At 42.9% G+C, this 14,890-nt stretch overlaps 1 protein-coding gene and 1 pseudogene across 2 annotated transcripts in view; both read right to left on the bottom strand.

The window, feature by feature from the left end:
* Positions 1-14,890, bottom strand: part of Cdadc1 (cytidine and dCMP deaminase domain containing 1) — a 32,429-nt gene continuing 17,539 nt past the window's right edge. The window contains exons 7-10 of one of the 2 annotated variants that reach the window (XM_059273542.1): positions 11,338-11,507; positions 8,404-8,593; positions 4,724-4,784; positions 1-680 (exon numbers count right to left, since the gene is read on the bottom strand). In XM_059273542.1, the coding sequence (XP_059129525.1) occupies positions 583-680; positions 4,724-4,784; positions 8,404-8,593; positions 11,338-11,507 (519 nt within the window). In that variant the 3' untranslated portion in view covers positions 1-582. Of the gene's footprint in view, positions 681-3,508; positions 3,828-4,723; positions 4,785-8,403; positions 8,594-11,337; positions 11,508-14,890 lie in introns of those variants that run through there. The other variant, XM_059273543.1, reaches the window with a different exon arrangement.
* On the bottom strand, positions 4,795-7,893 carry LOC131919795 (aldose reductase-related protein 2-like; annotated as a pseudogene).

The raw sequence follows: 14,890 nt of genomic DNA, 5'->3' as shown, positions 1-14,890 counted from the left end.
TGAGGTTGACATTTTATTTGTTTGTGGTGCTCAGGAGGAAGCTCAGGACCTGGCACATGCTCCCACAGCACTGCTCCGCTGATCTAAATGTCCAGGCCACTCATAAAACACACTTCAAATGAAGAATGGGCACAGCAACTTCGAGCCGATCTGATTTCAGCAAGCTCTGGCTAGCAGGACTTAGTACAATGCAGCCTTTTGGTTAGCTATACATGGAGTCTTAAAAGATGACCATGTCATTTTATTCCCTGGAGCAGTTTACTGATTAGTATCCTTGCAATCCAAAGGAATTACTATTTGTCAAAAGAAGATCCCCTCCTGTGAATGAGCCCTTTTGAGACTGGCTGCACAGAGTTTGGATAAACAGCAATAGGTCCCGTTGGTCTTATATTGGTCTCAAACTATTGATACACCATTTAATGTAATGAAAGAACACACTACGTGCTAAGAAACACGTCTAAAATAAAAAGGTCCTTGGTAAGATCACTCATAGGCTAACTAGAATTCAGCCCCGTAAAAGCTTTTCAGTCATTCACAAACCCACAGGCTGAATTTGAGAGGTACGGTAAGAAAGCACACAGGTTACTGCAGTGTAGCCCGGCCTGCAGAGCGGGTTTCCAGACGTGGCCTCTTGCTGCTGCGCTGTTCTTCCTTTGTGGACCTGCGCCTCAATACACCGTCTAGCATGCAAGAATAACTTCATGTCAGGAAGTACACATAGAACCCACGGGGACTTGTTCCAGCCATGAGGCTGGGAAGACGACAGATCATGCTTATGGCAAAGGAACAGGTATTTATCTTGACCTTCAACTTCTCACCCATCTCAATATCACACACTCTAAAATGCATTCAGCCTATACTAATTCCAAACAACTCAGATAATACAGTATCTGATAACGCTTGAAAAACTGGATTCACTCAGCAATGGAGAGCAGATAACTCACATAGCTTTCTTGCATGAGGAGTACACAGGAGTCATTATTCATCTGGAAGAGACATAGACTCACATTCCCAGGCCCCCAGCATGGGAAGCTGGCCTTTGGAAGGGGCATGCCAGGAGAAGGACTGGCTTCAAGCTCTTCCTGGCTTTGGGTCTCTACAGTTTTACTGGCACCATAATGTACATGTGCTTAAAATATATTGAGAGTGGAAAATCCAATTTATTTGGCATAGTTACACACCCGTGAATCCACCAGTGAATATACTCACCACCTGCAAGTACCCGCCCCCCCCCCCCCACTTCCAGCTTCTTGATAAAAACTGCCACAACTGTCTTCCCAAGGGGAGCTGGAAGCCCTGCCCCTGACTTCTTGCGCTATATTTGAAACACTCCAAATATATTTACAATTTAGCTGGATAATAAAACAAACATTTAAGAATCAACTATCCCCCAAAGAATTTTCTTGCTCAAATCGGCAGCAACTTTGTATGGGGACAGTAAAACATGCTGTCCAAAACAACTATGTCACCACTAATTCCCACGTGCTGCCCCATCTCATCCCCCTACTTCAGCCCACTCAGAGAAACCGTTTATTAGTTCACTGGTTCTTAGACATTGGCTTCCTCTCGGATACTCCACAGGTTGTTCTCAGCAATTTACTGTCTTCATTCAACACTATGTTTCTAATTCATCCATATTGAAGAATGTAGCCATGGACCATTTATTTCACTTCCTAGTAGGTCCCTACTGTGTGAATAGAACATACTACATATTTCTTTAAAAATCTAATCTCTTAAGAGAAACTTTCATGTCATTTCCAGCATCTGTTCTGAAGATCAGAATTACATTGAACTGTCTGTCACCTACACTCGACACAAGTTCCTCCAGGGCTTATACTTGCAAGCTGACTTGCTGGGCCATGGGACGTGCCACGTGAGCTGTTATAGATAATCTCTAATCTAGACATGTATCTTAAAGTTCCAGTCCTGCCCACCACACACGGGAACTCTGAACGCCCATCTCTTGCTCCCTCGGCCCTTGGTGCCCTTGGTAGTGTTCTCGGAAAATGCCTGAGTCTGCTCACAGATTACCAGACATTTGTTTCTGCTGCTGTGAAGTCCTTGCTAGGAATGTATCCTAATTTCTCAATTACTTTCTTTTATAATTAGCATTCATCTGTGTCCTAAACAGGATTTATATGTGATATATTTACAACTCTAGGTCATAAAAACATTTAATATTTTTTTTAACCAAAAAATCCACCTTTTTAAATTATCTTTTCCTCTACTCTTTAATTCTTGGAATTTAGTCTTGAATATTAGTGAGGTAAGAGCTCGTCATCATGTTCTACACGAACAACCCACTCGCCAGCAGTATGCATTAGGTAGTCTATCGTTAAGCTGTATCCCTCCAATGCCATTGGTGTGCCCATTATACAACAGCAGCTTACCTCACCTACTGGCTAACAACTATTTTCATTTTCAAGATTCCTTACCCTTTTCCTAATACTTTGTTCACATTTTGCCCATGCTGCCCCCCAAATCACAATCTTCCTGCCTCAGTTTCCCTGGAGCAGGGATTAGATGCATGTCAGCACATGTAGCATCACTTTTCAATGGGCTCGTTCACTTATATTTTACCCTGTCTGATGGTTCCAGCACAAGTCCCCAGGTCTAACTGTGAGCTGACTGCTACCATCCACCCCATGCATGGAGCCCACTCTCCTTCACGCCTGCTGGCCTGACAGTTATGTCAACTCTCATGCCCTGTGAGTCCAGCTGATGCTGCTTCCTCTTAAAGACTGCATTTGCTTCTGTTGGGGGACCTCCAGGAGCACCTGAGAGCAGCCTCAGGCTCAGTGCCCACTCTCAGCAGATCCCCACTGCCTTGCACAGTAGCTTCCACGGCTGTGCTGGATCACCTCTGACTTTACTGTTTGCTTACTTTGCTACTCAGATTCTAGCAACACGTTCCTCTTACCTCCAGTTCTTGAGGGGAATATGGGTCCCTGAACATCTCCTTTATTGTCTTCAAAGTCTAGTATCTATTTTTAAAAAGTACTTTACTTAGCTCTGTTTCTACAGCGTAGGATACTTGGGACAGGCCTTCACAGTCCCACCTCCCTTCTGTGTGTGCTCCGGTCAGTCACTGAGATTGCATGAAGCGGTATGTCTCCTTCCCATTTCGACAGCTAGTCAAAAGGATATGACCTGGAGTCAAGCTTCCGTGTGGCAACAGAGCTGAAGTCTGGCTTTTATTTCTCTGATTCTCCTGCCTGTTTCTTCACAGATTTGAAGTTGAAAAGGGAACCACATACTGTATGAGTCCATGTATATAAAACGGCCAGCGGAGACAAATGCACAAAGCTCCTAGCATTGACTAGGCTGGGGTGGGAAGGACAGGGCGACTATAACAAGTATCATGTTTCTTTGTACAGTAATGAAACGCTCTGAGGTTACACTGTGGTGATGGATACACAGCTCTGAACGTACAAAGGCCATGTAGTTCTGTTCTTTAAAGGAGTGAATTCATGGTAAGTAAATTATACACTATGAAGCTGTTCCATAATTGAAAAGGAGGTAAGAATGTTATTTATTGGTATAAAATTCTTGTTTAAAAATGCAACAAAACAAAACAAAACAAAAAAAATGCAACAAAACATAAGCTGAGCTTAATGACTGTCACAAGAAGCAAACAGTTGCCTGGGTGGTTAAGAACACTGCCTGACAACCAGCAGCCTTCCTTGTCCTCACGCGATGTCACCAGCAGGCATGTCTTCCTCCTCCTGAGATGCAGCTGTGGGAAATCCTGGACACGGGCCTTAGCTGATTTTAAGTGGCACATGTCTTCTGTTCCGTGGCTTGCCTCTGCACCCTCTTAGTGGGATCTTTTGATGGACAGATGCTCTTAATTTTACCAGACAAAGGCGTGTGTCTTTCTACCGCTGGCACTCTACATTCCCTCCCTAAGCACAGCAGCACTTTCACTGCCCCTCAAACACCTTTGTTCAGTGTCACATCTTTGATCTGAATTCTTAATAAAATCTTAAACAAGAAATGCGGTAGTTATGTATTTTTCCAGATTGTAAATAATAAAAAAGACATTCATGTTTTCCTAGAGACCTTTGTATTTCTGGATTTTTCAAGATAATCAAATCATTACTGATCTTAAGAAAATATAGAGGAGTCTCCATTTACTTAGAACCCAGACAGTCACAACCGAGCTACTATTTTAAAATAAAACTGCAAAGCATCATGTTCAAAATCATGCACTTATGGAATTGTAAGAATTCTCAAAGATATATTACATTCAATATGGTTTTTATTAATATGTAAATATTAAATGTGAAGACTAGTGACTCACTTGTGGTAATTTTTGCTTAATTAAGTTATTGAAATAAACAGAATCCTTCTATTCTCTGAGCATCCTGGGCCACTGTGGTTTTATTCTAGAAGAACACAGACACCCCTCATCACTAGCCCTCACGCATCTGCACTCCCTCTCACTCCCAAGAAGCTTTTGCACTGGTGTAGAAGAGGGTTGTTACTGTTTCAAACAAAGGCAATTTGCACCTTCAATTTTCTAGTCCTACATTTACTGGAGTAGTCAGCAAGAAGCAAGCTCCTCACATACGGAACACGTTTATGAACAAACTGAACGAAGGCACCTAATCTATAGAAGAGAATATCCTGAATCTACCCACACATGGCTCCATCACCTGATCCTAGAAACTCGCTCACTCCTCAGCACCACAGCCTCAACAGAACACTTAGAAATACTTACTTTCTCTCCTTTCAGGCTCATTTGGATCAAGACTGTAAGCTTCAGATGGGTTCAACTGCCACTGTGGAGGTACAAATATTTTATTTATATGTTTAAAATGAGTTAATAAGTGGCATATCAATACCTTGCTTTCTATTACTATAATAGCTTTTAAAAGTACAAGAAATGGAGTTAACGTGTCTATGTCTACATGCCTAATAAGGCATTGACCTTGAATGACCCTGGACTCTAACAATCCTTTACACTCCTTCTGTAGGTGATAAACAAAAGACTAGAGAAGTGTAGTAATTGCCCCAGGTCACAGGGACAGAATTAGAATCTGCATGTCCATGATGAGCAACTCAGCCTATCTCCAGGACCTTCTATGGTGTTTCTTTTGTTTTTAATGTTTGTTACTATTGTTAGTTTTATTATTTTTAATCTTTATACCACCAGTGTTATCAGAGTTCCTGGTGTTTGACAAACATGTAGTTAGATCATATTAGTGCAAGAAATGTTTCTGAGTCACATTTCCCTGCAACAGTCTTCCCACGGTTCAGTATGAGAATTTGAATGCAGCATTACTTAGATTTTTGTCCTCCATCAAGGCTGCCACAGCATGATGTCAGCCAAGGTTGGCTAAAAGGGCTTGAGAGGAGTGAGGTGCATGTTAGCAAAGAGGGAATCCACCGGGCAGTCTCATCAGATGATTTGGCGTCAGTACTCTGGGTTGTACGGATACTCTTTTATAATCACCGTCATCTTAGGCAGCAGGCAGGCAGGCCTCCAGTTCCTGGTGAAGCTGAAGGTGGTGGCCATCTCCTCCTCACTCACCTGGAAGTCAAAGTTCTCATGGATGTGTGCTGCTGACACAGACTTGGGGATCACTACCACATTCCTTTGGATATGGAACCAAATCAGAAGCTGGGCTGAGCTTTTTCTTGTGCTTTGTAGTCTCTTTATTCTTGGGGTCCTCTAGTACTTAATGGTCCTCTGGCTTGGCCCAAGACCTGTCTAGAGAGCCCAGGGGGCTATATACAGGCTATGATGCTGATGCCCTTGGAGTGGCAGGACTAGGTCAGCCTGTCCAGGTTGAGGTACAGGTAGCAAGCAGCCTAGTTGGTCACTGGCTTATGTTTAAGTCCAGGCTTATTCAGGAGCCTTTTAATCTGGAAGTATTTGAAGTTGGAGACACCCAGGGCTTTTACTAACTCTGCATTCACCATTCTTCCCTGACCTCCCATGTATCCAAAAAGGTTATTTTACTGGTGAGAACATTGACTTTATCATTTTAGGGGAACAACTCCTTTCTGGGTTGAAGTCCCTGTGGCCAGTGAATAAGACAGAGGTCCAGATAGTCCAGTTCCAGAATGTCGTCTGAAAGGCTTTGTTCAGCAGTGTTCTCTCAAAGCAGGTAGACCACAACTTGCTGATGATGAAGAAGTCCTCTCACTCCCAACTTTCTCTCTGATCTTATCTTGGATGGCGTCTCCCACTTCATCCTTGTTATAATAAGCATATTCAGTCAATGTGGCAATATCCTGCACTAATGGCCACCTTCTTGGCTTTCTTGACTTGGTCTGAGGGAGACTTCTAGGTGCCCAGATCCACAATGGCCATCTTGGCCTTGGTACTGAGCTCCATGAAGGTGCCATGGTTGCTGCAGGAATTTTTCTGAGAGTAGATATCTGCGTTGTTTGTTGTTGTTGTTGGTGTGTGTGTATGTGCTATTCAGATGTGTATGTGTGAGTGCCTACGTACTGGTCAGCAGAGATGTCAAGCATCCTCTTCTATTGCTCTTCACCTCATTCCCTTGAGAGAGAGCGTCTCACTGAACCTGAAGCTGGTTTTCAGCCAGGCTGGTAGCCAGCAATCCTTAGCAAATTTCCTCCTGTCTGTGTGTCTTCCTTCCCCGCTCTGTGGTTATGCCCGTGTTTATGTTAACCCCAGAGATCCAAACCCAGGTCCTCAGGTCCGCACAGCAGGCACTCTTTCCCCCAGAGCCACCTCCCCAGCCTCCTACTGAACTTTACACTAGCTACAGAAGGCCTGAGCACTAGAGAGTACAAGTGTGACCCGGACTTCTGTCACTGCTAAAACAGGATGGCTTGGGTTAGCCCTAGAGACAAGAGGATGAGGAGGGGACGGCTCAGCGGGTAAAGAGCTGGCTACATGAGCATGAGGAACTGAGCTCAGACCCCCAGTACCCACAGAAATGCCAGGCATAGTGGTGGGTGACTGGAACCCTGGACTGGGGATGAAGAGATGTGTGGATCCTGGGGGTTCACTAGCCAGCCTGTCTAGCTGAAATAGTGAGCTCCAGATTCAGTAAGAGAGCCTGTCTCAAAAATCAAGATGGAGAGTAATAGAGAAAGATGACATTGACCTCTGACCTGGATATGACCATTCATCAGTGAGCTCACACATACATGCATGTGTATAACACACACACACACACACACACACACACACACACACACAGAGGAGGGAGGGATTTTTAAAAGTTGTGTGGGATATACATAAGAAATTTTTTTTAAAAGGCATGTTTTTAAATACACCAAACCACCCAAATCTATCAATTTGAGCAAAATGGTATAAATCAGTAACTCTAAACTTTCATTTCAAAATATTTATATAAAGCCTTTTTATAACTATAAAAATGGAGATAATGTAGTTATCCAACAGAGGAAATAATTATATAAGCTAGGTATTCAGGCTGAATATGTTAGATTACTAAATGTAATTTTTTAGGAACTTTTAACAACACAGAAAATACATTAACATGTTGACAGTGGTATTTATAAGTTATAGAATAATATAAATTTTGAAGTGTTCCTAGTCTTCTATAGTGAGCACACATTGCTTTAATAACATATACATGTGTATACAGTACATGTATGCTCTGGCTCCCTGTGCTCAAACTGTATATAACAGGAACATAAGGCTGAAATTTTAAAACAGTTCTTTATAAACTTGGCTACTCACTGTAGCCAAGTTTATAAATTCTAGACTATTAATGGGGCTCTAGATGCCCGGATTAGCCCCTGGATGACACACAGGGGACTCTGTGATCCTGGACAAGATGGCTATACCAGAGCACCACTTGGATAAGCGGGAACTTTGGTTGGATCCTTGGATTCAGCAGCAAGGTCTCACTTTATTTCTTGATTCTGTGGCTCTATCATGCTCATCGCATTATGGAAACAGAGGGTAATTTGATATCATGTCAACAATCTCTGGGAAAATTTTTTTTCAGAATTCATACAACTTTTTTGTATGCTTGAGAGTATTCCAAAGTAAAACACATTTTTAAAGCCTAAGTAGAAAGAAGTATGTTAAAAATTCTGAGTTTTCCATGAACTATCTCTATCCCCTTTAAAAACTATTAAGTATGATATGTGCACATGAGAATGTGTGTACGGTGTTTGTGTGGTGTGATTACTTAAATTAGTTGTACCTCTATCCAAGCCCAGAGAGATGGTGAGCCACCAGAGGTCATCAAGACTTGGAAGGCCAATGTACAACTCTGCAAAGTTGTAAACACATACGCAGGGCAGGGATCCTTGGTAAACTTGTACACATAAAAATAAACTCAGTGATGAGAACTCACTCACAGTCCTCAAAAGGTGAGAATCACTAATTCACAATATTCAGCAGGTTACCAAACAGGAATACACTTTAGGAAAAGCACATGTACTTACTGTAAATTTGCGAACACCCTCAAGCTCCCCAAACTTCATATAGGAGATGTCTGCTTTCTTTTTTCCAACATCTACATCCCCAGCATAGATCTGCTTTATGCCTGCACCTTTAATTAAAGGCACACATTCATCACAAGGGCATTTTGTCACAAAAATCATACTGCGTTCTTCTGGCTTTATATCTTGACACCTATAAAAAATTATAAAACATTACAAAAGCTGTTATGAAAGAGCAAGTAAGTCTTTAGGGACATCCTTAAACTTTAAATTTGAGGTTTTACAAAAAAAATTTGTAGTATTACAAATAATGATCAAGTCATATTCTTGCTAAATTGGCAAATGTTCAAAATATGCAAAAATATGACAATCCTTAGAACTGAAACTTTTTGATTGCAAGGTAAGACATCGGTATGTTTGACATCCTATTACAAAGGAAGTGAGAGCAGAGGATGGGGAGGGAGAAATGAGTGTGCACACACGGGGAGGTCCTTTCTGCATACGCACTTCATCATGATACTGGAGAACAGGGTTCAGTTCCCCAAGAGCTGAGTAACTGTCTATTAGCCCTTAAGCCACCACAGCCGCTGGAAGACTGAACTCTACTGGATATACACTGATAGACGCTCCCTTAACGAATAAGTACTAATGCCGAGTTTCGAGCTACAGTTCTCTTAGCCTTCCCCAAGCATAACTTTTTAAAATGTTTAGGCTATGATGTCTCAAACCTTTGTGAAGAATAAACAAGGAAAGCTGCACAGCAGACGGCGGAAGGCGAGCAGAGGATATTCTCGGTGCATGCTGTGGTAGCCTAGACTAGAGAGGCTCTCGTGTGGCTGCAGGTCTGGCGCTAACTCTGCTCAGCCAGCTGCCCTCAGTCATGCACCTTCTAGATCTGCCTTGCTGAGTTTCGTTCCTGCTCCCCGTGGACAGCGACTGACACAGGTGCTGTGTGCAGACACCCCATCTGCTACCTAAGGACCTGCCATCACACCTGTCTCCCTCTACACTCTAACTGGAATACGAATGTGTCTGAGCACATGAGAATTCCTCTGCTAGGGTGGTTTTCCCTTCAAAGCCATCACCCCAGCCATCCTCTCCAGCTCAGCTCAGATGCCAGCTTTTCCAGAGAACTCCCCTCTTGTCCATGACAGCTGGATGCCCACAACACTGCCTGCCTCACGGAGTCCTGCACATGTGGAGGATAGAAGCTATCTGCATGTGTGGTTTGAGCTCATGTCTTCAGAAAGTGGGGAACTTCTGGGAGGTGGATCCTCATGGAGAAGGCCTGTCACTGGCGCCGGGCCTCGAGGCTTCTCGCCAAGGCCCACTCTTTCTTTCCACCCTGCTTCCCGACTAGACACTACTGAGCAGCCTCCTCATGCTCTGGTTGCCGTGCCTTTGAGCTGGGGACCACAATCAACCCTTTCTATAAAGACACTTCTTGTCAGACAAGAAAAAGAACTAATACCACATATACTAATACTAATGCACTGGAGCACCCCCGGGACAGGAGCCTTAGTAAGGACAGGAGTCTAACTCAGCCTTTAGTACTCTAGCCCCACCCTGTTAACAGTAGATGCTGAGAAGTTTAGCAAACATGCTAACCTCAGAAGGAGGGAGCTCTAGCTGTAATCTCTGACAGAACACTTTCAAAGTTTCTTCTAGAATTTCATATACGAGTTCAGTAGTTACCTCATTCTCCTCGCCGCTCCAATCCCTCCCACTCCTCAGATTCCTGGTCTCTTATTCTTTAACTCTGTGTGTGTGTGTGTGTGTGTGTGTGTGTGTGTGTGTGTGTGTATGTGTGTGCATGTGCACATGTGTGTTTATAAATATAACCTGCTGAGATCATTTATGTTGTGCATATGTGTTTGGGGCTGAGCTCTTAGGATTGGCTAGCCCATCGGAGGGCTCACCCTGGAGAAGACTCATTCTCCTTCTCTCCACAGCTATCACTTGCCTGTTGCTCTTCTAGGGGATAAAGCCATGTGAGAATTTCCCCATCCACAGTGACGTGTCAGCTGGTGGTATCATTGTTCGAGTCTCATTTAGGCAACAATATTATTGGGATTTCCTGGGTGCAGCTTCCCTGTCATATATAGAAAACACTGTCTCAAGCAGATAGCCTGCCCTGGTCCTCTCACACAGAGGCTCTTTAAAACCCTTAGTTCATAATAAAGTCTGTATGAGTGTGGCTAGTTTTATGTCAACCTGACATAAGCTGGAGTCACTGGAGAGGGGGGAGCAGCAGCTGAGAAGTGTCTCTAAGTTTAGACTGTAGGTAAACCTGTAAGGCAGTTTCTTAATTAATAACTAATGAGGAGGGCCCAGCCTACTGTGGGTGGGGCTACCCCTGGGCTGATGGTCTGGGTTCTATAAGAAAACAGACTGAGCAAGCCATGGGAAACAACCCAGTAAGCAGCACTCCTCCATGGCCTCTGCATCAGCTCCTGCCTCTAGGATACTGCCCTGTTTGGGTTCCTGTCCTGACTTCTTTCAGTGATAGATTGTGATGTAGAAGTGTAAGCCAAATAAACCCTTTCCTCCCCAACTTGATTTTGGTCATGATGTTTCATCACAGCAATAGTAACCCTAATCAAGACAGCATTTTATAAATGTAACAGATGGGCTCTAAATTTAGAACAAAGGAGATACTAACATCCAAAAAGAAATAGCTGGGCAAGTCCCCAAAGACAAACTTCCAATAGTTTCCTACTGGGGAGAGGAAGAAGAAAGAATTTCTGAAGAACAGAAAGAGCTGGGAAGTCCATGACCATAGACTCCAGTCCCGGAGCAGAACCAAGCTTTATCACAATGCTATTTCTGACAATACTGCTTAAGAGTTTAAAAGAAAAACAGATGACAACAAAAGGAAATAGTTCCAACCACCCTCTGCTGTATCTTAAAGGAAAGAAAGCTAAAAGCATCTCATACCTAAACGTCAAAGCATTCTGCTCGGCGTGTATGATGTATCTGAACTTGCGTATCTCTCTGTCCTTGTGCTTGTCGTCCATGTGGGGGAAGTCAGCGTACTCAGAGCCCACGGGAAAGGCATTGTAACCACATCCTACGAAGTACATAGCTCCAGTTCCGTCACAGCTTCTCTGCAAGGGTCAGCAGGAGCACGGTGTGAGTTTGAGAGTTCGGAAAGGCTTTGCCCTCGTACTTCATGGAAAGAGCTTCACTCCATTTCTACAACAAATGGAGCCATCGGGAACTACAAGATCTGAGCTGGAGAAATGGCTGACCTGGTAAAGGCGTGTGCCCCAAACCTGGTGAGCCGAGTTTGATCCCTGGAATCAATGGTGAAAGGAGACAATGGCTGTGTGTCTTGACGCACATACATCCCCTACCACAAATAAAATTTAAAAACTGAAATAGAAATATAGCATCAGTTCATCTTATAGCTGCCTTCCTCAGAGGTGACCTCAAGGTTGTCTTTGATGTTAGCAGTTAACACCATTGTCTTTAACTTATAAATCATTTTACTTGATCTAGACAGTTCTCTCCGAACAAATCATAAATTCTAGGGATCAAAAGCCATGTTTCGTACCTTATTTCCAAACTCCCCTTGATACACATTAGATTGCTATGCACACAGAGGTATTGTTAAGTAATGGAGAATTTTTTACCCACTGTATTGCACTGTAAGTCAGAAAACATAAAAATATTTTGAACCATTTCTGTTGTTGGGCTAAAAATGTGCTATTGTGATTGAGTTGGAAAATAAAAAATATACCTTCCTTTAACCTTCTATGTTTCTGAGCATCTGTCATATGTACACACGATCATAGAACTCACCTGGGTGCCTCTTTCTTATTTCTCTTGAGCAAGGGCATATTAGTGTTAATATCAATGCTGTATCAACTCCTGGGATGACAATTGCTCACCGACAGTGTCTACAATGATTTAGAATATGCTACAGGTCTCACTAAGTATGCAAGTGGTACCAACAACAGACCTATCACTGACTGTAAAGTTTAGTAAGAATCATTATCTGAGCCAACAAAAGCTGTCAAGTATTTCACTAATAAGTGTGTCTTGACTATTTACCAAATGTCAATCATCATGCAGATCTCATTCTTTTTTTTAACTTGTGCATGTGCACATGTATGCATGCAGGTACTCACTGGAGATCAAACTTGGGGCCTCAAAAATGCAGAGCCAGCATTCCACAACTGAACAATATTCTCAGCACTACCTCCATCGCTTAACCTTAAAACTACCTGGAGAGTAATGTTACTGTCCCTATTTCACTCACGATAACTGAGGTCAAGAAGGATTAACTGCTCAAGGTCGCAGAGTTAGCCGCACACCCGAAGTGAACCTCACACACTATCTATCCTCCAGGTAAAGGGATATCATTCTCCACAAGGCAGTGCAGATGCAGACAGATGCTGAATGGCTTGCTGAGCAGCCTCTTACACATCAACCAGAGTTCCAGCCACAGGCCAGGTGTGTGGGGCTCATAACACAGTGGCTACCCAAACAGCTGCCTGCATGAGTCTTACCCGGGACAGGTTGGGGACTGGCCACAACTCTAATTGGGGGTATGTGTCATGTAGGAATCACACCAAATGCTATGAGAACTTTAGGCAGAAGCTATTCTAGTGGGAGTGCAGGGTGGTAGTTATTAAACGCTTCTTAATTCTGGTTCCTCCTAACCCATATAACTGAGTTCTCATCACCCTTTTTGTTTACCTAATCTCTATTTCCCTCTTGTCCAACTTCTTTTCATAATGCAAATCGTTTTTTTTCTCATTTAGAATATTCTTGGACTGTACTGTCCCATACAATAGCCACTAGGCACACATGGCTAGTCTAAACTGGATGTTGCAAATACAAAATGTACACAGAAGTTTGAGAACTAATATTAAAATATAGACTATTTCATTATTCATTTTATGTTGTTTATATGTTGAAATGTTTTGATATTTTTGACTAAATACATATATTATATTTTGCTTATTTCAACTGATCCATGAAAATATCACAACTGTCTATGTGGTACATGTGATGCTTAAGTCAGATTAAACCTATCTATTAATTACCTACTGTTTATGATGACAATATTCAAACTCCTTTTTCCTTGGGATATACACTACATGATTATCATCTAGTCACCCTGTAACGGCACACCAGAACTTGGCACTCCTCTCTAACAGTAATTTAGTCCTCACAATCTACCTCACGTGCCCCACCCGCTGACTTCTCTTCCCAGTTTCTGATAACCACCACTGGACCCTCAACTTATACTAGCCATTTACATCACACACATGAGTGAGAACAAACTTCTTTTCTGTGCCAGCCTTATTTCACTTAACCTAACAATCTCTAGGTCCGTCCACATTGTTGCAGATGACAGGATTCATTCTTTCCATACATCAACAGCACCCCATTGTGCATGTGTACATTTGTTTATCTATTAATTGGCAGATGGACACTTAGGTTGATTCCAATTCTTTCCTTCATCATTTATCTTTACTTACCTATTTCACTTTTTAAACACAGCTCCTAGAAAGTTTCAAGTTACTTATATGGATGGCTTTAATTTCTACTGGTTAGTGTTATGGGAGCATGCACATTCCTGAAGGATATCCTGAAGAATACAGCCCACATTCTTCACAGGTCTACAGTGTTCCCCATGGTCCAGCATAATGCTACACTCACTTTACACAGGATTTTGGCACCTAGTATGCCAAGTCACATCTATTTTGCCATCATCTCTCTCTGCCTGCCTCTGCACATTTTCCTCCTGATCTGCCTGACTTCCTCTGATGACCTCTCACTCATTCTTCAAGACTAACAGCACTCCAAAATTGCAGGAGTATCTCCCACATTTCTGGAGGTAGAGTACAGGTCCTCCTCTGTGAGCTAGCAATATCAGTCATTACACTTACATACCAGGGTCTTTTGGACTTCTTTGTCTCCCTCACTCCCTACGAGGCCATGCAAGCAGAGAATGTGGTATTTAAGTCCCCATTGTTGGGCTGGTGAGCTGGCTCAGCCAGCAAAGCTCCTGCTGTCATCCCGAGACCCACGTGGTGGAAGGAGAGAAATGACTATCGAAAGTTCATTCTATCCATGTGTGTGCTGTGACTTACATGCCCCCTCCTAAAGAAAAGTGTAATTTAGAGGCCTGGAACTGAGAATTGGGTCCACTGCTGTAACAAACCCAACTATGTAGTTCTTAGGCCTTTAAAGTTGGTCTGTTGGAGGAAGTGGGAAAGTTTATAGGCTAGAAAACTCCTTGACTACTGTAAGCAGAGCATGACAGGGTATTCGGGTGGGACCTCGGAAGACAGAAGTGCTCTGAAAAACAAAAGTGCTAAAAACCCCAAAAACAAACAAACAAATAAACAAGGAGTGAAGGCCTGGCTCACAGGCTTCCTGTGGATCAAGGACTCTATCAGGAGCTGGGCCATGTGCTGACATGTGATATCATAGAAAAACAGTCCGGCTGCTTTCTTCCCATTTCCTGAGAACT

This window comes from Peromyscus eremicus, chromosome 9, assembly GCF_949786415.1.
Source record: "Peromyscus eremicus chromosome 9, PerEre_H2_v1, whole genome shotgun sequence".
Taxonomy (NCBI): domain Eukaryota; kingdom Metazoa; phylum Chordata; class Mammalia; order Rodentia; family Cricetidae; genus Peromyscus; species Peromyscus eremicus.
The sequence above is the reverse complement of the archived record's forward strand: the minus strand, read 5'-3'. Positions and strand labels throughout refer to the sequence as shown.